The sequence below is a fragment of the Lathamus discolor genome, chromosome 1 (assembly GCF_037157495.1).
Source record: "Lathamus discolor isolate bLatDis1 chromosome 1, bLatDis1.hap1, whole genome shotgun sequence".
In the NCBI taxonomy this organism is placed as follows: Eukaryota; Metazoa; Chordata; class Aves; order Psittaciformes; family Psittacidae; genus Lathamus; species Lathamus discolor.
In genome coordinates this window covers 85137384-85162501 of record NC_088884.1, presented here as the reverse complement: position 1 = coordinate 85162501, position 25118 = coordinate 85137384, and the positions used below count along the sequence as shown (strand labels likewise).

Here is a 25118-nt window from a genome sequence, read left to right as displayed (position 1 = left end):
ACTGACTCAGGTCAAACTTGGACCAGGGATCAAGAGATGAAAGGCTTTATATCTCATTATCAATAATCAGTGTTCTCTACTACCCTAAAAATGACATACTTCATTCTTATCTACAAGGCCTTAAAACTTAAAAGGGCTGGGGTCAAATTATGTTACTCCCATTTATTTTCATTCACTACTTATGACAAAGCTTCCTTTCTCACTGCCACAGCTAAATGCTAAAAATGTAAATACTTTCCTTGATATTGCAGAGGTTCTATTATTGTTTTTCTTTTAAGGTCTTATTACAGATACAGCAAGAAAAAAAATCCTTCCCATATACAAATTTAAAGAACAAAATAAAATCCTACAAAAAACAACCCCCAAAAAAACACCCAGAGGCCAAGACTAAGCCAGGCTTTATCCATCTCAAAATTATTTTCAATAAGGCACATCTTGTACGGAAGTTGCCTTATAACAGAAGGGTGGACCTTCCCCAGAAGTTTTCCATAGTTACTCAAGTCCTGATACTGACAGAATATCCTCTGAAACTATAAAGGAGGTTTTTCTTCTAGAGTGACGCCATACAACTCCTCTGATTTTGCTGGAATTAAGTTTTCTTAGATGAGTTATGGGTATTCAGACGATTAATTCTGAAACATTAAAGAGCTGGTTTGGAAAGAAAATCTGCTGCTACTGAAATAACAGAACATAGCATCCACTTCCACAGCAACTTGCACTGCTCTACACATAACTGCATACTTAAACAGCCAGAGATTTTAACCATGATTCTGGATACCTGTGAAATGTCAAATCCCTCCTTTGTTATTCTGTGAAACCTTCATGGGCAAACTAATCTGCATTATTCCCCAAGCAGGGACATGCATATATACACGGAAGAAAAGTGATGAAAACAGTCAATGGCATGAAAGAAACTTCTGAATAATTTAAGGCAAAAAGAGGTTAAATCAAGTTTACTAGTTATGCTGGGTTAACAACTTTTTTCTACGACTAGGAATAAACCTGCAGATATCTAGGACCTACACAGTTGTTCTCCTAAATCTAAGCAACATTTTGACCAGTTTCTCATTGAGACAATACTTCACCCAAAGAATTGAAAATTTCCAGACTTTCAACACCTGGGGCAGCGGGAAGGAGGTGCACTTGGTTACAGATCACTGAAGAGAACTGCTTCCACAAAACTTCAAAGAACAGTCATAGGAGACCCATTCCAATCCAACTCTTTCTGGCAACACTTTTGCCACTCCTCAGTCTATAGCTGAAAGAGGATTTGGTCCTGCAAACCCTTGTTCACATGGCCAGTTCCCCTCACATCTGGGTCCTGATCCTACAGGAGCTGTGTAATCATGAAATGCCTTCCAAGAAACTGACTTTTTTGCTTAATGACAGATAACATCTTCATGTGCTTCCACAATTAAGATGTGAGCCATCTGCAGAGATTCTTAAAGAAACTATGACAATAATGGCTGAGGGAAAGCGTGGGGAAATGAAAGGCGAAAAGAGAGATAAGAGGGGCATGCGTGGAAACGTGGTCTCTGACCTGGATCTGTTGCTGAAGAAGGTTAATTTTGTGTTGCTGCTGCAGGAGCTGCTGCTGTTGTCTTGCGATCTGTGAAGAAATTGCACAGAAGACATGTGAGGTATGTATCATCATTCCTGGAGTCGGTACATAGGAAACTTCCACTCTGCTTGGCTCTTTAAACTGCTCTGTTAAGCTAAGAAACCTTTGAGTATGGCTAACAGCAGCCTGGATGGCTGCTGAAGCAAGCAGCTTATGTTCAGGAACAATTCATAGCTAATAGTAGTGTGAAAGGAAATCTTACATAAAATGTTGTGCTGGATAGCAAGAGAGGGACTGATGCAAAAATGTCCTCTCTCACTATCTGAAATGGTACTGCTAAAATCCCCAAAAAGTGAGCACTGATTTGCTCCAACTTGCTGGAGAAAGAACAATGATGGCAGAGAAAATGGGAAATAGTAGGAAAGGCAGGAAAGGCAAAGTAAGTAGGATGGACAGCAACATCCTTTTTATGTTTGGCATCACTTATTCAAAAAATAAAAAATCAAAGAAAAAAGGAAATCTGACATCCAGGAGGAAAGTGTTAAGTGTGTGTATTTCCTTCACGCAGAAACACATAAAGAGACTGGGTTTGGGATACAAGGAACTGCGTTTTGGGAAAATTGTTAAAAGGGAATAAGGAGGCAGCGCAAGGCTACACAGCTCAACACTCAAACTGATTTGCAGAAGTTGATGGAGTCATCATTATGTCTCCTCTCAAAGTCATGCGCGTTTTCCATAAGGACTTCCATCCTTCCACTCCACTGACTAAAAGATTGGGAACCTTATTGTAGATACATTTTATATACAGTAATAGAATCAAATTAAGAGTTCTTAGAGAACTGGTGGAGATAAGCCATTATATACCTCAAACTTGAAATGCAAACTTCAAAAACTTTTGTTTAAGCCACAACAAAAGCTCTCACAAATAGCTAGCACAGCAGTACAAACATTAGACTGAGTATTGCTCTTCCCCTGTGGTATGTGTACACATCGCAGGGTCAGATGGGAACTTACACATACTTACTGGGAGGAATTTTGTGCATTCTTCCCCTTAGGTATTTTCTTTCACTGCTATTATTACTATTAGCATAACACTCACTCACAGTTAACCCCACATCCAAAAGATTAAATAAGTGTTTTATTTCTACAGCCTCTCTTTAAGCAAGCAAACAATTTTTTTTCAATACCTTTTTTTAAAAAAAAGTTTGGTTATTATGATGTCTATATAACACAGAATTTCTTTAATTAAAAGAAATCCTTCAGGATTTTTAACTGCCTTTTCCGTTCTCTCCATTTTCTTTTTCACTTTCAGATCATCCAGCCATCCTGCAGCAATAGTGACTTTAAAAGGTAGGGCAAGGGAAATAGCTCCTGCAGAATGTCTCTCGTGGAAGAATCTCAACAGTTCCACCACCTTCACACCTTCATCTACCTTCTCCATGCAAACAGAAGTGTGACACAAATTCTCTAGTTTAATAGGTAAGTCACTTCTCCTGTTCTCCCTATGTGCTATTTCAGGTGTGAGGCCAAAATACACAGCATTTAAGATCAGGCTTTTAAATAATCAAAACCAGGGAAAAGCAAGGCTAAAATGCCCGAGTATATCAGCAGTGGATTAGAAACTTCAGACTTGCTTGGTACAACATAACCACTGAAGTATAACAACTACGAGAGATTTCAAAGAATTCTGTGAGCTTAATAAAATTCACATAACTGCAATTCTATTATATAAACTCAAATTTCATTACAAGCTGAAATTAAGGATCAGGAAGACCAAAATGCTTTCAGATAAGAAGTATCAGGATGGACTTTTTCAGGATGGTCTATTCTCTCTCTGCTCATGTTCAGGCACAAAAACGGACATTAATTTCTGTTAAAACTTGCATGGTGTAGACTTATTAGAAAAGTTATGTTCTTGTATAAAATGTTAAGGATATAAATGATATAAATGTTATATCCATGCATGCACACTGGAACTGTTCACATGTGAAAACATTTGCATTTTCAGTGGAGGGCATATCTGCAAGAGCTGAAAATCAAGCCTCTCGCATGTAGAAGAAAAAAGTCACACTTGTTCACTGGACTTTACATTCTTCCCTCCCCCATTTTTTTCCAGAGTTGGCAAAATCAACATTTCTCACATTACAATCCAAGTGCTGCATTTTGTTCCTTTTATACCTGTTCAGCATCACTGAATTCAAGCAACACTGGAAGGTTATTCAGAAGGGCTGAACTTGCATGCTTATTTACACTTATTAAAAAAAAAAAAAAACTATTGGAAGATAATAGCTCCAAAATGGAAGGTTCATCTTTATAAAACAAAGAGCATCATTTTATATATTGCAAATTGAAGCATTCTTCCAATAGGTTTTTGTTCGAACTTTACCTAAAAAAATAAATAGGAAAAAAATTTGGGTGGAGAACAAACTTGATAGTATCAGCCCTAAAAGATAAACTACTGGGAAGAAAATTATTTAAGCTGAAAGCCACTCTAATAATCACTCACCTGTTCTTGCTGCTGCTTAGCCAGCTCCATTTGTTGGCGTTGTTTCTCGATCTGTGATGCAGCCAGTTTCTTCTGTTCATCATGAGCTGCTAGCAGCTGTTCTCGCAAACTGGTCAGCTGATTGATCATACCCATGAGCTGCCTTTCTTTCTCAGCGAGGCTTTCTGGAGTCCCTGGGCATCATATGGTGAAAAGAGGAAAAAAAATGGTAAAGAGACGAGAGGAAATTCAGAGCTAGCCAGGTTTTTATTCCGCAGCTTCACCATAAGCAAAGTTTTATTAGAAGCAAAATGCAGCAGCATACTGCAAGACACTGTGCATTAAGACCTGTCCCTCTACAGGAAACTGAGCCATGGAGGATAATTCTGTACACAGGCTTTGATCTGGTGTTGCTCTTCAATGTTGCTTTGCCCTTTCATCTATTTTTTTGGGGTTTTTTGCCTTTTTATCAGATTAATAGGGGGGAAAATCCTGCCTGTTTTGTAAGAGTTTCAAATTTTAAACCCTGTTTACCTTTCATGGGTAAACAAGTGTTGATCAAAATCAACACTTCCTGTTTTGAAAAGCAATTACGCTTTTGTCAGAAACTGATGACAAAGACTTATCATTGCTTTTGATGCCTACAGAAACTGTAAGGTGTGTATTAACATCAATCAAGGGGAAGCAGAGAAGTCTCCTGGGTACAGGATAACTCTCCCGCTCCCCACGCCTGGCCTTCTCACCGTTACCAGCACAGCACACAACAGCTGTCAGGTACTCACTCACTACCTGCTATATCATCTACAGCTGCCCTGATTAGGATGAAATTATATAGTATTTGAACTGCCAATAACTACTCTGGCTGTTGCTGCCACTGCTGAGTATTTTTAAAGGAAAAAGCCTGGCATAAACATACCAGAAAAACTGAGTTAAACACAACTCATCTCCTCTCTCATTTGTACTATCATTAGATGGTTTTTACAGGAGAGTTCAGCAGACAGAATAACTGACTACCTCGCTCTCATAATCACTCTGTAAAAAATTCTCCTTCCAACCAGAAGGCCAGTGGTTGCAAGGGAAGGGAAGAAAAAATCCAGGAAAAATCAATGAGCTCTGAATCATACACTAGAACAAAAAATGGCACTGTTAGTATACCCAGCATCATTTGATTTTGAATTTATAAGACCAGAAAATATGTCTAGCAGCTAATCCACAGATATCTCCAGTACCACCACACCCTCTCACATGAGTCAGATCCTATGAAACCCTTTCTAAAAAAGCCTTAGGAAAGGATTCAGGCTGTCAGTGTCTATTCCTCCTCTGAAAACAGCCTGCTTTTGGGACCACCCTGCCACACACACCTTTCTCTAACACAGGAAGCATTCTTCTGCCAATGTCACCACTGCTCTCCAAGCGAAAAAAAAAAGAAAAAAGAAAAATTGGCGACTACACTAAACATATTCCTAGCCAACTATCAGTCAGACATGGAAAAGAGCTACTGGTAATAGCTCATTTAGTCTACCCCCCTGCCAGTGCAGGAATGTTCCCTACAATATATTTACTACAGCTTTCTAGATTGGATTGAAATGTCTGAAATGGTGAATCATCTACTGCTTTCTTTGGAAGACTGTACCATAGCCTTAGAGGTGGCACTGTTAGGGCTCTCTGCTTGATAGTTTAATTTACATTCAATTAATTTCAACCTTGCACACCCAAGCAACATCCCATTTGCTATTTTAGCCAAGCCCAAGCCCTTAAGTACATTTATAGACTGCCATACACAAGTGGGAAACCACAAAGAATCAGTTATTTTCACATAAAGGAAATGCAACTCAATTAACTTTTTATTAAGATGCTAGAGATTTATGTGAAAATATTCTCACCATATAACAAAGAACTACAACAGAATATTCTCAGATACAGTATCAAAAAAAAAAAAAAAAAAACCAAACAACCCTGAGGTACAAGCTGGAATCTTGAGAAACACACTGAAACAGAAACCATAGGACTTTAAACCTGTCCTGTTAAAAGCTGTGAGGAAGAATGGAAGATAGTGCTAAAATATTAACACTGCTGAAGAAACCACTTTTAACTTATATTTTTATTTCAAACACTGGAGACACAGAACTGCTACAACTAGTGCATTTGCCACCTGGCCATACAATTGACCAAAAATATCTACGCCACTCTTCCATGCTTCCGTTGTTTTTCCCTAGAAAAAAGGGTGCGGTGTTTCCAAGTGGCATAGAAGAATTATTGTAGAAGGCAGTCTCTTCCTTGCCCTGTCTGTGGCTAGCATGGTGGTTCACTGTAATGTTCCCCTAATGAAGACTATCAGCATAGTGGCAGATACTGGCAGTATAACATGCTGAGCACACTGAAACATCTGAAAATTAAATATTTATTTACTCAGCAGATATTTTATTCCAAACTTACTGAGGGTGAGTGGGTGTAAGAGAAGGAGGGGAGTAGGACTTAGAGAGAAGGAACACACAAGACTGGCTTAGTCCTAAAGTTAGGGTAAGCAAAAAGAAATCACTGTCAAATGAACGGTTTGACAAATACACTGACACACATCAAAGATCTTCAGCCAGTACTGGTTCATCAGTGTGTTTTGAGCTCCTACAGTAGCTTTCAGTTGGGAATCAAAAAGCACTTTGTAAAGTTAAATTAATCCCTACCACACCTTTGAAAGGTGGAAAAATGTTTCCATATGTGTAAACTGACAGACAAAGGGGTCACAGAGTTACCGACAGCAGCAAAAAAGAGATGTTGATATCCAGCCCTGCGCTGCAAAGCTCAGGCTGCGCCTCCAAAGAGAGCACAGAACATGCCTCTGCCCTGACCGCGACACGGATCACATGCACACCCGCGGGGCCACCCGCCTTATGCGGTTCCTTAGCCAGTATCATTTAGCGAGAGAGGCGCAAAAACCTTCTTCCCGAGGAAAACAACAGCTTTGTTTGAATTGCAGGAATGAGAGCAAAGGCTGGGTGAGCTAAGAGCAAGTGGTCAGGGCAATGAAGCACTGCTGCAGGAGCTGGAGGTTGAGGCACACCACAACTGTGGCACATGGGAGAAATCTGCCAGACTCAGTTTTTAAAGACAATTTGAGATGTCTGAAGGGGGTGTGCTTTAGATACTAATTTAGTAAGTAGAATGCATAATTCCTTTGGCTTAAAAAAATGGCGTGGAGTCTGACAAAAGGCAGCCACCTTGCATTATATTTTGTAAGTAATTTCAGTTTGTTAATAACCCAAAAGGGAGAATTTATCACTGTCAACTTGAAAAAAATACCTGGTGTTGGAGAATAATTTCTGGAAAACATGGCTTAGTAGGTACTTTATTTTCATGTGATTAGCCCATCCTTTCAATAACTTCAGTAATAATTATGATTTCAATTCTTTAAGATACCGTTCCTTGCTAACTAAGTACTTGGACAGCCATAATCTCAAGTGGCCTGCACAAAACCAGAGGCAAGAGAGATCAGATGTGTAGGCCTACTGGGAGACAGCGAGTTTTGGGGTAAATTTCCCCTTGCTTTACCCACATAGTTGTATAAGCCCCACTGATGATGAACTACAAATAGATTTGAGGTTTCTTGCAGACAACTGGTGGCTTATAAAAGTATGAAGATCAAAAACAAGTACTTGAATGAGACTATCTTGATCACAATTCAAAGCGTGTGCATTTAGGTTAAGTTTGGTATTTTTTATGTTATCCCTATTACCTAGCACACCTTTTTTTTCATGAAAAAGGCCAACAAAACAGCCATTTCACAGCTGCCATTCATAAGTTACTTAGTTTACATAACAAATGAAGGCCAAATGGTACTTGATGCTAGTTCTTTAATGGTCAGCTGAGGGCAAGAGCTTGGTCACCACACAAGCACACTCAGTGGTATGAATTTTTTCCGATGTATTAAAACAAGCTGCAGTTAGAGCACCAGTTGACACTTCTGTATCCCTTTCTAGGTGCTGTAGATTGTGGGCAGGCAAGGATGGTGGACTTCTGTGCTATTAGCATTATTTTCTCTCTGTTAACCCTCGTGAGACCTAAACCTTTATTATCATGTGAAGTGTCTTGTCAGCTAAGGGATTTCCATTTTAAGAATCCTGTAACTTATAGGGCAAAAAGCATCAGTATTTTAAATAGCTACACCATCAACCGCATAAAGACAGTCATTTAAATTACGCTACTCAGGAATTAATGAACTATCCATATGACTGCTAACACTGCTAGAATTTGGGATGGGGTGCAAATCTCAGTGAGTAAAGGCCACCAGTCCCAGCAGCTACCTTCAGCCACTTCATTATTAAACTCACTTAGAGCTTCTTTGAGTAGTACAGAGTCGGGAATGGTTCTGGAGGTGGCCTGTACTCTACATGCACTGTCCGTACAGTTGCAGCATGGCTGGGAGAAAGAACAAGTGCCCATTATTGCAGTGTACAACTTGACAGCAAGCTAGAGCACTTCACACTGGTAATGAGTGAGGAGCAAAAGGAGAGTGGCTTACATTAATGGCTGCCTCAAAAATTACTCTTAATTATCATCAGATCCACAACAAACAGATATTGCACATTTTATGTTTAACAAATCTTTTAACCACCAAGCCACCTGCCTTTCAAAGGATTGCTGTAGGTGCTCATGCTGTTTTTTCTATACTCCATCACTGCATCAAAGTATACACTACAGGCTGATACAGTGAATGGCCCAAGAAAAGATGCTTTCCAGATGCATCAGTTTATTCTCCATCACCACAAAAAGAGATTCAGAAAGAAAAAAAAACCCAACATGTTTGTGGATGCAACACCCACAGCAGATGGCAATAAAAGAAGACTCAAATTAGTGGCATTCTGTATCGCCAAACCTAAACTTCATCTCAGATCAACACTATCCATAATAGTGTTTAAGTAGTAAAAGAAATTTACTCAAATGTGAAATAAACTATTACACATTCTTAGTTCTGATTCACAGTCTCAGACTGGCAGTGACAGTAACATTTTAATAAACATTAGAATGAAGACACCAATATGACCAAATGACACACTTAAAGTGAGAAAACGAACAGGAGAAACCTTGGCATATCCACCCAAAACAGAACCAAAGCAAAAAAAAAGGCAGAGAAACCGCTTTTGCGATCAAAACAGTAAATACTTTATTATAATTTATTAGACAGAATGAGAATGTAAATGAGAAATTAGGAAAGCCAATATTTTCTTTAACAGGCATTTTAAGCTTTTGCTGCAAATGCTCAAGCAATGAGAGTGTCTGCTTGCAGCCAGCCTACTGATCCATTCGCAGCTGCACGGCACCCAGCGTATTCTGCAAGAGGCAGAGACGTGGTGAGGCTCTGTTCAACCCCTCTGACAGGTCTCAATTAAACTGCAAGGAATGCTACCAATTGGGGTGCTCACGTGCACACTCATGCACACCCAAAAAGGGAAATTTATCCCCTGAGTCAGTTTACTGTCAAAGTAATTGCGTAAATAACTTTTGAACTGTCAGCATCTGTCTTTCAAAGAAAAAGCAAAGAGAACAATGTGCAAGTACAAAGCCTGGAAGAGACAATAATATTGTTTTACGTCTGCATCATTAACTATGGTTACAAAAGAAGAAAAATCCTCTTGTATCTACAAAGCTTCTAGGGGAAAAAAATGAAATGGAAATAAGAGTATTCTGAAGTTCTCTGTATTCAAATAACATCAAGATATATAATAACAACTAGAGCACGCAATATAGAGCATTTTTAATTTCAAAGCATTAGCTAGTTGATCTTCTCAAAGATTGTGAGCAGGCGGAAAGGCAGGGGTCTCTGTTACTTTTTTTAAGAGAAAAGAGAGGTGTGAAGTTTTTAGAAACTTGCCTAAAGCCATTCTTAACTTTACTCACTGTAAGCTGCTGTACTGCTGGCCGCACTCAAATCACCAGTAGAACTACTTCAGCAAGGCCAAGAATTTCCCCACTGACTTTAACAGGACACATGTTAAATACATAATTAAAAGTTTGCTTGACCTAGTTTGGTAACAGGTAGGGTTCTAGACAAAAGAGACCCTATGAATAAAGCAATTATTGATGCCATTCACCTCACCAAGCAACGGAACTATGCCACAATACAGTTTCTGTGCAACTTTGGTTTAACAGTGTGATGAGGTCATAGCTACAACCTATACATCAGCTAAAAACTGAGCCACCTCCAAGCATTTCATGCAGAGGTGTGTTTTTTTCAGTGTGATTTTTAAGCTAGGGACTTAACAGTTTTGATACAAAACTGAAAAAGAGCTGAGAAGGAGGCTTTTCAAACTGAACAGCCTATTCACTAAACTGACCTCAGCAGAACTAAACTGCTATCAGCACTAACGTTACCCTATCCAAAGAATAAATAAAAATATCAGCAGTTGAAAAAAACAAGTATCTTTTCTTGAGGGTTTTATTCTAGCACCTTTTCTTGAGCGCTTCATTCTCATCCCTTTATCAACTACTTTTCTTTCTCCACTCCCCACCCCAGTTTTAACTTTGCTCTGCCACATCACAAACCCAAACGCAACATTACTCTGCTCAGTAAGTAAATCAGGAAAGTAAAATAGACAAGTCACCTAGTCATCTACTTAAAACTAATCTTTGTACCATGCTCCCCCTAAAATATATATATGTATTTATAACATGATACTTTTAAAGAGGAATATTCTCCCTTGCTGCACAGCCAGCTGTGCTGCTGACGTCGCCCAAAGTCGTACATGTGAGGCAATGGGGAGCTGATGTTACATGCCTTCAGGAAACATAGTCTGATAAACAGATCTAACTGGCTGAGGTAAGTTCAGAATTTAAACTCTTATTTCTCCTGTCTTTGAAAAGAAATATCAAATGTTTATGACCAAGCAATGAGTTTATACTTTAAATTGTGTACTTGCTGCTATGTATTGGCGGGTGGATGTGGTATGGGCTTGTGCACGTGTGCAAACTCACTTGATGTTTCCCCAATCAATACTTCAGAAAGTGTTTTATTACGGACTGGCACATAGCTTTTCAGGCCAGTAAATCTTAGAGCTGCCAGGACATAAACATCTAAAACATGGCATTTTTCATTACGTATGTAAGACAACTTTACTACACAATGACTGCCATCACTTACAACTACCTACCTTACTAAATTAAATTACTTCATCTGATTGATATGAGAAGTCAGCATACTAAAGGAAGACTTTCTGACTGCTTTTTACTATGAGAAGTCAGCATACTAAAGGAAGACTTTCTGACTGCTTTTTACTATGAGAAGTCAGCATACTAAAGGAAGACTTTCTGACTGCTTTTTACTCAGCAAGCCAGAGCCACCAGAAAAAGAAACAAGTGAAGAAAAAGCCCAGAATTCAAACTGATTTGCCGGTACCTACAGATTTATGTAATGAATCTTCTCTGACAAATAAAAATCCTTTTTAGAACAGCAAGTGAGGAGGAAATTCTTTATTTCAGCATACGGACAGTCTTAATCTTTTAGGTTTCAGTGGAAGACTTTGCAGAATGAATAAAAACAAACGATGAACAATTACCATCTTTTGCCATTACTACCATCAAGAACTAATATTCTGCGGGGACAACAACTTAGCTGTCTGCCTATAACAGACCAGCACATTACTATTTCGCAACGCTGGAAAGAAGTTGTCACTGAGAATTCTTTATTTGCTGTCAGTAGACTGCAAATAAAGCTTGGTATTCAACCTGGTTAGTAACTTATTGTCAAGGTTACAAAAGGAATAGACAGTGTTTTTATTGAGACTAGTTCTCCGAGGTTATTCATTGTTTTACTGTCTAGACAACAAGCTAGAACTGGGCTAGAGAAACAGCATTGCTGCTGGAATTTCATGCAGCAGCAGGAAAAACAGTAAAAAATATGTACGTGTAAGTATATTTGGTTTGTTTTGACAAACTGGTAGTTGTAGCTCAGCAACATTCATCTCTATCAGCATGTCTTTCAAGTAATTTTAGTACAAAGAGTAACTGCTTTAGGTCCCTTTTGTAATCCAATCCTCTGGTCAATTTTAAAATATAGTCGTTTCACCTTCTATGTTCAAACAAAATAAAGCCACTGGTATTTGCTACTTTGATTAGTTCAATTTTATTCCATTTTTCCTATTAATAATCACTTGTTAAAAACAAAAGTTGTTAAAATTGAACCTGATTTTTTTCTGATTAAGTATCTTTGTGTAAAAAAATTAAAAAATAAATTCAAACCAGCCCAAATTCCCTTTGCCATAAATTCGTATTTTTTGCATTTTTGATGCTTTAAAAAAGATTCCTCCAACCTCCCTTCCATTACCTTCAACTAACCTCCTTTTCTAGGGTCAAATGGAAGCAGCTCCATCCAGCCAAAATCTCCATTCCAGGCTTTCATTTGGCCTGAAGGAAGTTCTGTGTTGGTGTGGCTCAATTGGCACTGTCTACTTCTCTGCAGACTGAGAGTATCACATTGCATTATGATCAACCTCCACTATTTATTTGGCAGCTGCCAAACTTCCTCTCAAAACTTAGGTTTCCCTGTGTGCCACTGGGCAGGCTCCCCTCCCCCCCACCTTTTGAAATATTAACAAAGGACTAAAGCTCACTGTCAGCAATTTGCTACTATTAAACACCCCCAAAAATAAACAGAGAAGATGATACTAAGTAGATTGAAATAAATATTGAATTTATCACAGTCAGAAGCTGACAACCAGACACATCTTACCTCCTTCACTTACGACTCTCACCCTCCTTCTCTCCGCACTCCAAATACAATACTACCCACAAAAAATAATGCAAAACATCCACATCTGACACAAGTTTGCAAACATTTTTCAACCATTAATTTGCAAATGCAAAATTCACACAGCTCGTAAGAAAGTGTGCAGCTTTCACACATCTCCTGGGGATCTGTGCTGTATTAGTCAAAGGTTTAAACCCAGTGTATTCCCCATGAATAATCTCTCTCCCTTTCCCCCTCCTTCCTCCTGTCCACATCTAAATGCAGAATCCCCAGCTTTCTTCTCTTCAGTTTACAGATTATATGATCCAAAGTGTCACTCACTGGATTACTGCATATAACCTGAGCACTACCCGAAGCTTACTTGTCTTCAACTTGTCCAGCATTACTTAAATGGAATTATCCATCACAATCCATATACCGAATCTGCATAGCCCACTTATCTCAAGATTCTGTGTGTCACCTACCAGATTATCCGTTTTAATCCATACATTGAATCTACACAACATATGTCTTTAATTCATGGGCTCTGATGAGCTATAGTATCGCTGAATGGATTATTTCTCTTTATCCATTATTGGCAGTTGTAAGACTGTTCACTGCCTACTCTCTCATGCTCCATCTTCTGAGCGTAGAAGCAAAATCAGTTTTCAGCAAACACAGCTTTATTGCACATCAAACAGCTTGATATAATACCTGCAGTGATACTTCACATAACTTGGAACCCAGTTTCTGGCACACAACAAATGTGTGTGTTATCATGCATTAAAGATTAGAATTGGTAGGCTAATCTTGCTTTCAATTACATTCATAAATCAGTGGTTACTCCAGAATAGTCTTTGGAGTCATCTAGATTTAAGTGGATACAACACAGAGCTGATTTTACCGTAATGAGGATCTCTTTCACAGTAAGTGCAGAAAACTCTTCACCTGAGTTGTTTAGGAACTAACCTGTACAATAGGAAAAGATTTTCAAACAACAACAAAAAGAAGTATCAGGTTCAGGCTTGCCCAGTCTTTCTTGACAGACTCAGGCACAATCACTATTAACAATGCTTTCATTTCAACAGAAAACCGCGTCAGACAGATTGGAAACACAAGTCAGTTTAGCCTTTTGTTTCACACACCTATTCAAAATTAGCTAAGTGGAGAACATATAAAATATGTGTTATTGTTTCTTGACAACTCCTGATAAGCAAGAGATGGACAAGATTAGTAGAAAGGCTTTGTGTATACAGGGGAGGTTTAAAAAGCATTCTCATAATGGTTAAAGCTGCCTCACTCACATTGGCACTAGCCAGACTGTGCACCTCATGGTGCACCTGGGGGGCCAGAACCATCCTGTGAAGTCTGCTCAGATGAGGCCCAACACCAGTGTGAGAGAAGTTTCGTGTTAATTTTCCAAGTATAGGGATGGACACAGTCCCTGAAGAGTGTGGAAACAGGCTTCTTACACCTTTTCCTATCCATGGCCTGCCCTACACGCTGCATCTGCTGCAGCTGGTTAACATTGCTTTGGAGGAAAGCAACCACTTTCACCCTGTGATACACATATATTAGGCAGCTACGCTGAAAGCAGAAAGGGGGTGTAATTTTCCTTCCTCTAGGTGATCGGTTTGAGACCTGAAGTTCTCTCTGCTCCACTGAATCCAATAAACTGTATTATCCATGAATAATCCAGAGGCCTTTTGAGCCCTGTTCTTGAATATGATGGATATAAGTAAGTTTGAACAGGCTTTAACCAATTCAATACACAGTTTTACAGCTTTATTTTAAAATATTTCTATTTGAAGGCATGTTTTGGGGGTTTTATTATAGACTGACTTGTTTTGAACTGAGTAAAAACTCCATAGATTTAAACCCAAAATTTCTTAAGAAATCACCAGAGCCAAACTTGTTTTATTTATTTAACCCCAGACTACCTCTCTAAATAAAACAGAGGCATTTGACCTAAACTTTCTACAGATATGAAAGGATTTAGAATTTGTCCTATTTTAAATATAAGAGTATTCCTTTGCAGTACCTTTCAGTCAAGCCCTGGAATGAAATACAGATCCTTGTAACTGTGATTCTGAAGCTTGCAGCTAGGCCTCTGCAGATACACAGTAATGGTTCTCTCATTTTATAGCCATGCAGATGAAGAACAGGAGGCTTAAAGTAGCTGCCCAAAGTAACAAAGCCACTAAAAGGAACAACTGAATACAAACCATGAGAGTCTGGTTACCTACAGCCATTCACCAATTCACCTATCTTTAATAAAATATTACTGCTCTCTAATTTAAAGGAAACAACACTAATAGAAAATAATGTCTTCCACTCCATCTACCTTTCTTTTAATCTCTCCCCTAGAATAAAACTCAGTAACACAAACCTGGGCACTAACAATATGTAGCCTAGTGCAGAGCCTTTAGCACATGACGTACTAAAACTCCCCCAGATCTAATGAAAAACACAATGAAGTTTTGAACGGTTAAATGGAAAAAACGATTCAGTGCATAAGACAGTTGGGCAGCACAGCTTCTAGTGCCGTCCACATTCCAGGGGGTATTAATAAGATACTACTTGTGCGGGGTTTCCAAATATCACTAACAGAGAAATGGGAGAGGAAGGGGTAAATGCAGCTGCCAGGCCAAATATAGAGGCAAGTTAATTAAAAAATCACAACTGGAAAACTTAATAAATCCACATTCCTATAGAAGGACAAAAAACATTTTCTAGCATAATATATGTGTGTTTGTACACGCGTTTGCGAGTATAAAGCAGCTCAACTTGCACACCTTTCATGTTGCCTCACTAAATACAGCTGCAATACAGCTGAGCCATTGTTTGTTGGCCGCTCATGGCTGGCAGTGCCATGAAAACCGCATTCCTGGCCACTAAATAATCAGCCTGCCTGACCCCCCAAGAACCTGTAAGTCAAATTCATTTACCCCCAGAGGGCAATGCTCTATTGTATCCTCCCTCCTTTCTAGCCACCTAGGAACAATGGACAATAATTGCAACTGTCACGGCAGTCAGTAGGAAAAATAAACCAGTGCCTGTTTTCACAGCTTACTGCCAAACCTGATCCAAACACCTAATAACCATGCCCCCGACCACAGAACCACAGTTGCACTAAAAAGCCTCAGATGTGAGGCTTTTCAACAGAGCTGCAGAACAATAACTCGACTTGTGTTCAAAATATGAAGCTAAAAAACAAAAAATTAAAGCGAAGAAAACTCTTCTTTGAGGCTGTACTGTTGCTCCCTATCCTCCCCCCGGGCAAGACTGAAAGGACTGTTGAATTTCTTTCGTGCTAGCTTATAGCTGCTGCTGCTGCTGCTTTCAAGTTTAGCTTGTGAAAGGGAAAGAGAGGGAGGGAGAAAAAAAGATTGCCCTCCAACAGAACAAGATCATAGAGACCGGGAACAGACTGCCTCCTCAGTGCACAGCACTTCTCAGAGCAGCTTTACCGAGTCCAAAGGCAGAGGAGAATCACTGGAGTCTTTCTATAGGCTCTGGCATATCAAGAGTTAAAGAGGCTCCAGACAACATGCAAGAACTGCTGAACTACACACCCAAAAGTGTATATGAAAGCTGCCTGTATACTTTTGGCCTGAAACATCTTAAAGATTCATCAGTTCATGGCAGACAACGATGGTATTTTAAAACAATAGGCTTTTCAAAACCAGAACTCACAGACAAGCCCAGTGGCTACCCTACCTCCTTATGGCCTGTTGCTTTATGTACTTGGAGCAAGCATGCTCAGTGGAAAGAAAGAACCCAAGGTTTGGCCCTCTGTTAATAATAATAATGATAATAATGATAATGATAATAATAATAATAATGATAATAATAATAATAATAATAATTCAGCCTATTTGGGGCCAAAGCACTACATTCTGTTATAAAGTTATTCTACATATGTAATAAATACCTATTTTTGAATTACAGCCTCTTAGGGAGAAGCAACAGACATACTTTCCTACTTGTGTAAGTCAGCGCACTAGTGCAAACTAATGCTGGTGCCTTATCGGTGATAAGTGGGAAGGCACATCTAATCAAAACAATACTATCTTTGCACATGGAGCAATACATTAACCTCTGAGAGCATGTCACGTATTCTTTACTGAATAATGCCTACCTTTTGTACAGAAGGCCCTTAAACCTGTCAGGTACAAGGTTTGGGAGCCTGACTAAATGAGGATCTAGCAATCAGGGACAACATCAGTAAGCAAACAAACCAAAAATAATTGAGAGAAATCAAATCTAGTAAAAGAAGGGTTTAATTTTAATCTCATTCTACTTTCACATTTTCAGAACAACACTGGCTTCAATTTTGCTACTCCAGATGTACACTGATATAAATGGGAGAAGATTCAGAGTCACTGTTTCCTTTCAGAGTGATAATGGCTGCCCTGAAAAGTAAAATTTTTGACACACATGTATTTTGAGTCAGTTCCTCATCACAAGCACCGAGAAAGAATTAAGATATTAAACTGCATGAAAACAAACAACTACAGGTTCCCTAAAATGACCTCACATATATAAAATGGGGAAATATCTTGGCAAAGCAAAAGCTACTGCTGCTGGAGAGTGGTCAAATTTTGTCATTTTCCTTCTGGAGTACGGCTTTAAAAGAACATGCTTTAGTGCACAGATGTTGTACGCTGTGTTTTAAAATCTGCACTGACTAATTTTGGTACCTAGAGGTATCATTACACAAACTTTACTCTTTTTTTTTTCCTCTTATGTGCAAAGAAAATAAAAAAAATAAAAAAAAATTACATCACCAAAATCTGTCCAGAAATTCAAAAAAGGACTTCTGATCAGCCTCAGATTTCAGAAGCTGAGCTCTGCTATACTCTGATACCACATAAGCCTGTGTTTGATATGTGAATTGACTTCTTTTTTTTCCCCAATCCTGCAATAGGACGTGTTCTCTTATAACACAGACCGATATATGCAACAAAAGCTTTAAGTTCATTCACTTAGGGTAATATACCATTTCATTTATTTCTATTAGCACAGATGGAGAACATACATTTCATTTAAAGCTCAAATGATGATGTTCCAAGGGGAGGGGAAGAGAAGCAAACAAAGTTCCATTAAAGCCAGTGATATCTGTATATTCATTCTCAAATTGCTTTAGCATGGAAACAGCATTACCTTTTATTTCTCCAAAGTTCCCTGATCCCATGGCAAGAAGCTTGTCTTTCCAGTCCTTTGATAGTAGCTTTTCAATACTGGGTGTTTCTGAGTGAAGGGGGGGGGAAAGAAATGGAAGCAAATCAACATGAGTGTCTTCACAATAGAACTCATTAAAAGTCTATCTGCTAAAAATAAGGCCAACCCTATTCTGGGCCCCAGTTCATAATGACTTCATCAACAAACTGATAAGAAGGGAGGGGAAAAAAAAAAAAGTGTTTTGTCACCTGCTGTTTCAAAACCATTAGCTTTTCCCTCTTATGGAACAAAGCCCCGGTAATTCTGTATGACAATGGGCACATATAAACCTGCAGTTCATTGTTTTTCAATTTGGTGAACAAGTTGCTGCCTATAATGGATGCCTGTCAATGTCTGGGTGTTAGTCTGCAGTCAAAAAATAATTATGTTGATAAAATGCAGAGTAAAGAGAGAGGGAGAGAGAAAGAGAGAGAGAAGCAAAGAATTAGCTCCTAAATCTGCTACATGTAATTATATCCCTCTGAGCCTTTACAATCACATCCACTTTATAATGTGTGTTTAAACATCGTGTGGTGGTAAGCATACTGTGGAAAGATTTTCCGGTAACACGCACATTATAAATAATAATAAAAAGTTGGGTATGAAAAAAGCTTTAAAAGATTGCAAAATCCAGAGGGAGAAAAGGCACTGCTTAGAATGGAAACCCATTATTTGCTCATTTCAGATTCTATCGCTCCCTTTAAAAATAAAATAAAATAAAATAAAATAAATTTGTTCAGTATTTTCAGGCAAAATGCAGCGAGGGTGTGGATAGGTCTGATATTTATAACTCTTGTATTTTGACCCTTCTTTGTATGGAATTTTAATGTATAAGTAAATATAAATGCTAATAAAATTCAGAGAACATTAAACTCAATTCCAAACAATGTAATTGTATATTCTTGTCAGCATTTAGATGGATACACAATTACAATAGCTTTCAATCCCACGATTAGCACTGCATTCAGTTCGAAAATGGAGTGTACTAAAAGATAAGTGTCCCAGTATGCGCCATCTAAATAACAATACCCACACTTATTATCTGGATCTAAGACATATACTGCTATTCTCCACATTGGTGTTTATGTGTATTTGTATTTGTTCAGGCATTTGTTTACCCCCTACCAGGAGCATAAAGGGAGTACATGTTAACTTATCAAAGGGACCGTCTGGCCTAGAGACCATACAATTATTAGCAACTGGTTAATCTTCCCCACAGTAAAAACCATTACGAGCAACCTTCATTATCTTGTTTGGCTAATTCCGCCTCCCTTTTCTGAAGCCACACCTTGAAGCTCCGCCGAGGCTTTCCGAAGGGGGGGATATGTTTGAGAGTTTCGCCGGCTCTTGCTGGCACTCACGGCCTTTCTCTCCCTCTGCAAAGCACCTCTCACACCCGAAGGAGCCCAAACTCCCGTTAAACGAGCCTCACGCAGTGTAATAGTAACGCGTAACTAACTACAGCGGCGGGGGCATGCTTTCCAGCAGCACCCCCGCTCATTTGCCGGCGTTGCAGTAGCGGGTCCCATTGGCAGCAGGGGAGATTCCCCCCTCCCCTAACATTGTTATACACGTCGCAACCTTCCAATTTCCTCCTATACACGCGTGTGCTCCTGCTCTACGAGCGGCAGACTCTCTCGCAAGACTGGTTGCTCCGTGAGCTCACCGCGCACCCGAGCACCGGGATTGACTGCCTGAGCGCAAGTTTTCTGTTAGAACCTCTATACTGCCACTGAAGCCGAAGGAAAGGGATGGGAGAAGCGCGGTGCAATGAACATCTCCGTGCCAGGGCTGGCCATGCGGAGATGCTCCCGAGCTGTCGGCACTTGCACAACTCAAGTTTGTACGTCCCCTGCGAGCCTTTATGAAGGGAGCCGTTCTTCCAAACCTATATGACTACGTCAAATAAACGCCGCCACTTGTTCCTTTTTTTTTATTATTATTCTTTCCTTATATTTTCTTCCTTCCGCTTTTTTACAAAATTCTCGAGTAGCCTGTAAACAGGCCAGAGCAAATTAGGTATTCGCCGCTGAGGGCTGTCAGTCAGGAAAAGCTAACAAACCTTTGCAAAGCAGGAATGCGGCCATAGAAATCCACTGGGGGCTGACAATAGGCTCCAGAGCCTCCGGGCACCAAAAGCAGCCCGCCTTACTTTTAAGTCTATTGTCAGCAAAGCCCGCGACAAAGCTTTTCCCCTGCAGCTAGACAAAATATTCGCCGTGGTGCTCTCGTAAAGGAACAGAAGTCTTCTGTCCAACTTGCCGCGTTAAAGCAACAGTAGCCGCTCGCCGGGGCTGCCAGGGCCATGCTGCGCCGGGGCTGATTCCCTGCCTGGTTCCCTGCCTCCTTGCCTGCCCCCGCCCCGCCGCAGCCGGACCGCGCCGAGCCACCGCTGCTGCCGCTCGGGGAGCGGCGCCGGGCCGGGGCTCGGGGTTACTTTAGCGAGGTGCAGAGGGGAAAAGGGGGGTGACAGTAGCTTTGTCAGTGCCAGTTCGCCGCCTTAGCGGCAGAGTCCCCAGCCGCGGGACTCGAGTTACAAATGAGTGTCCCTGCAACCTGAGTCCGCCGGTGATGGTGCCGGGAGAGCTGCTGCGGCAAACGAGCGGAGAGTAATGAATGCGGCGGACGGCCGTGTATCAATGCCTTGAATTTCTGCGAGAACGGTAAAGATCTCAGTAGGAGATCATGATTAGAGATGTGAAAGGCCAAATGGCAAAATCCCAATAGTAACAATGCATCTGTTCATTAATGTGTGAATATGAGTAATATGAAAATTTAACACAATTATAAGCCCCTCAGCAATCCTGGTGGCAGAAAATAGATTGTAGTGATCTAATCAGCGCTTCCCCTGTTGAAATACTGTATGTTAACTATTTAAAATAATATTATATAGATTTTTCCCATTAGAAAAACCCATGTAATCACATTTAATTGATGTACTAACTTCGTTTCAAACCTCCCCTGAGTTGGACTGCAATTTTTATATAAAGCACTTCAACAGAATTTTGATACAGAATGAACAAGTAATTGTCCTTCTGCTAATACTTAAAAAGAACCTTAATTCTGAAAGACAATACTTCCCCACCCCTAAAGCTTTGTAGAGCTAAAGAGCTGTATTAAATTACAGCTTGTTTAATTCTGTTACATACTGTTAGCATATTATACTTACATACTTACATAAAATACGCTATTCATATACCCCACCTATCACATTGCAGTAACTGCTTGTGAAGTACATTATGCATACTATCGTGGAAACAGACATTTATTATGTCATTTATGTACACCATTAAAAAAAATATTTGAAATTTACACATCTTAAATAACTGCTTATAAGGTTACAACTGCAGAGCTTTCATAAATTATACAGAAACAAAGTAATCTTTTGTTCAGGTTTTCTTTTAGACTTCATTGGGAAGATAATGGTCCCAAATTAAGAAAAGAAATAAACACTGTATCTTCCTTGCAAAGCACTAGTTCTCTGGATTCATTAGGAAGTCAGTAAAACTTCTAATGCTTGCACATATAATGTGCAGCTTGAAATTGGGAAAAGTGGCCTGCGCACAGGAACTGCTATTTCTGATCCCTTCTCCAACAACTTACTTTCCTCTTGGATTCACCAGAACATTCTTGCATCCAAACTCTGAGCTATACTGTGACAGATTTTGGATATGCATCAGGACAGCTATGTATTATGATAATCTGTATTTCTATGTCCTAAAAAACTATACATGGGTGTGCTGTGCCATTCTGAGTATCACAATTATTCATAATGTCTCCTAATTCAGTCTTTGAGAGGAGCCCAAGATTATCCCCGTTTCTTCTTCTGAGACCCACTTGAGCTAAGAATACCCCCCATTACTTACTGGCAACACAGGTCCTAAGGCACACAGTAATACAGTTCCAAGTCTATCCACAGCACAGTATGAATACATCGACAAAAGAGTTGTTCAGGGCTTGTTTGTGAACAGTAATTCATTAATGTTTGGGAAACATTTTTGTTCCAGCAACACTATGAAAAGTGTTAAGTGTTGTTACAGAAGAGGATTACGGGTAGGACACCAAAGAGAAAAAGAATGAGATGGAAAGAGTAACAGGAATCATTAAGTAAATGCTGGAGAGAAGACTGACTGAATTAATAGATACAAATTAATCTGCAAAAATTATTTCTGCCATCTCTATTCAACATATTTATCAGTCATTAGCTCTTTCCAAAGATACTTAGGATGCATTTTGTTTTCCTTGTATCACCCTTGCCTCTGTTGCTTGCATGTGCTGCTTTGCACTAGTGCGTATGGCAGCACCCACTGGTGAACAGCCTCCCAAGTGTGCCAGCAGCATGCTGGCTCCTTGGGGCCCACCAGCCCTGTCGCCCTTCCTCTCCTCCCCCTCCTTTCCCTCCCTCCCTGCCTCCCATGCCAAGCACCACAGAGGCTGACTCCCTCATCTACAACAATGAGGCCTGGAGGCTGATGCCAGCAGCCAGTAATTCTCATGCAGGCCTTCAGAACATAGAATTAAACCACTTTCTCGGTGGTGTCACAGTCCCACGTTAGCTGCTCTGATGTGCACATGTGCATCAATCTGTGCGTGGCTGGGCACGCATATACATATGCTGAATTGCTCTGACTACTGGAAAGCAAAGCATCTATGTAAATGAACATAAAATTGCTTCTGAGTCTAAGTTTTTGTATGCTAACAAGCATGCCACTGTCCCTCTACTTACGTATTTGATTTTTAAACACAGCTTCATTGACATATTCCCTTCAAAGATGGAAAGTTTTCAGACTGAGAAAAGAGCGTTTTGTTTCCAGGAAGTGACCAAGGCTACAAAGCTGTGGTAAGAGGCACCATTTTTAGCACTGTCTGCTAGACTTCTATTTAATTTAGTCTACTTCCAGAAGTTGTGTTAATTTTTCAGGCATTGTAACTCCCCTTTGGGAGTGACCTAATCCTACTTTCAATTCAGTGGCAGTCCAGATGCACATGTACCTGAACCTGCCTCAGCAGCCTTCCAAAAACCGCGGTCCCACAGCACAGCGTTCCCTGCAGGCCTAACCTCTCTGGTAGCTCTTTTCAGTCCATGCTCCAGGGTCACAGTCCTGGAAATCCACTTATAAAAGCTTAGAACAGCCTTCACTGCCAAATCTCTTCCTATTACCTCTTTCTGCTCCTGCTGATTATTTACTAAAAGCAAACCCCAGTCTCACGCAGCTGCCTGCTTCCAGAGAAAGACATGTAAAGCCATCATGCTGTAACAAGGTGTGGGATGGGGGGGTCTCCACATGAGGCACTTCCAGAAGAGACATATTTGAAAAGGAAAGGGAAAAGAGAAGCTCTGACATTACAAAGAAGAGACAACTACGATAAAAGGGAAGGAGGCTGACATAAGTCAGCCACAAGTTAGAGGAACAATGAGTCCTGGAGCCTCCCACTTGCATGGTGTCTGGGTGACTGAGCATGGGTGCTCTCTCAAGGAGATGCGTGAAGTGCTCCCTTCCCTGTAACTACTGTGAATAGCTTTGTCCTGGGATGAAAGACTCCTTAGAACAAAGTAAAAGAAAGATGTTTGGCCTCAGCAAGGATGATGACATGAAGTGTAGCAGAGTGGAGAGAAGCCAGGAGTTGCTCAATACACAGCCAGACCACCAGACGTTCCCTGCCAACACATGTCATTCCCAGAGGAAGGAGTATTTGGTCAGCAGAAACAATCATGAATAAACTTTAGCACTGGCTGATACACCTTCCACTTCTGGCAAGCACCTTCCCTTATACTATGACAGAGCTGGCAAACAGCGAGCTGGCATCCAATATTCACCCTTTTCTTCTGCCATGGTCATAAGTACTTTACACCTGTTGGCCACAACTCCACTCACTGTTTCTACAACCCTCACCCATCAACATGCCACCCCACTGGCACTCTATTCTGCGCTCCACAATAAACCCTTTCTGGTTTAAATCAGGAAACAAGATTAAGGGCAGATTTCCACTCTTCCGTTAAAAGAGCAGACAAGTACATACACAAACACAAGAAATTTCTCTTTTTATGCACCCACTTTTTATTACTAAGGTCTTATCTATACAGAATCAGAAACAATTTTCATAGCAAAGAAAATAAAGCAACTATTATGAAGAAATGGTTGGTATCAGCAGGTTACATAGACACACAGCATCTGCATACGCATATGGTTCTCCATCAACAGAATCATGCTTTTAGGGAACTACTTGCAGCTAGGCAAGACACTATGAATCATGAGCAGGCACAACACAGAATGTATTTAAATTTGGAAATCAAAGACCACACAACATACATTTTTCTCTTGCCTTCCAGGAAGTACTGCAATTTTCCACCAGTCTAAAAGCATTCTAAACTTTCAGAGAAGACACGAGAAAACACCTCTATAAAATGTAAATATCGTTCAAATGTAGGACATAGTTGCTTGGGTGTGATATACAAAAATGTGGTGCTAAGTGCAGACCTACAGGGGCTTCTCTGACTGGGCAGGAAGCAGACTGCGGTTGGGTTTTTAGGTATTTTTTATTTATTTTTTTTTTAAATACTTGGTCTTTGGGCACAAAATAACAAAGCCGAATGAAATAGTCAAGTTTCAGTGAGACATGAGGATGCTGTGGTACTCTGGCTAGCACATCACAGTATAACTCTTGCTACATCGCTCCATCACAACCACTGTGCAGAAAACAGCTGGGCTACATATGTCCATGCATGGCTTCCAAACCTACTAAAAAGTTCCTTTCTCTGGGAGGGATATCCAGCCTTCCTGCTCTTTGAATCTCCAGTTCTACCCCAGCCACATGTTAGCTCCCACAGCATTTTATTTCAGAGGACAAAATCAACTTCTGTATCCACAGATGACCATAGTTACCTGTGGTGCACAATGACATCAGGTTACTATAGTATTCTTGTTGCACATACTTGCATAGTTTTGTGTATGCTTAATAATACAACAGTTGTTTTCAAGTTTGCTGGCTCTCTTTTGCAATACCCATCATGCTGCATTAATGAAGTATACACTGTATGAATGATAAGACATTTTTATTGTGATTTCTGGCACAAGCATACTGCTTCTTGTGCTAAAAAAAATTATTCACATAGCCAGAAAAGATTCCATAGC

General features: G+C 40.0%; 1 protein-coding gene across 21 annotated transcripts in view; it reads right to left on the bottom strand.

The window, feature by feature from the left end:
* The window catches only part of SOX5 (SRY-box transcription factor 5), a 651142-nt gene that overhangs the window by 148152 nt on the left and 477872 nt on the right, over positions 1-25118 (bottom strand). For 19 of the 21 annotated variants that reach the window (XM_065683868.1, XM_065683903.1, XM_065683877.1 and 16 more), the window contains 3 exons: positions 17929-18015; positions 4068-4240; positions 1541-1609 (listed from right to left, as the gene is read on the bottom strand). In XM_065683868.1, the coding sequence (XP_065539940.1) occupies positions 1541-1609; positions 4068-4240; positions 17929-18015 (329 nt within the window). The remainder of the gene's footprint in view (positions 1-1540; positions 1610-4067; positions 4241-17928; positions 18016-25118) is intronic. The other 2 variants (XM_065683961.1, XM_065683984.1) reach the window with 1 other exon arrangement.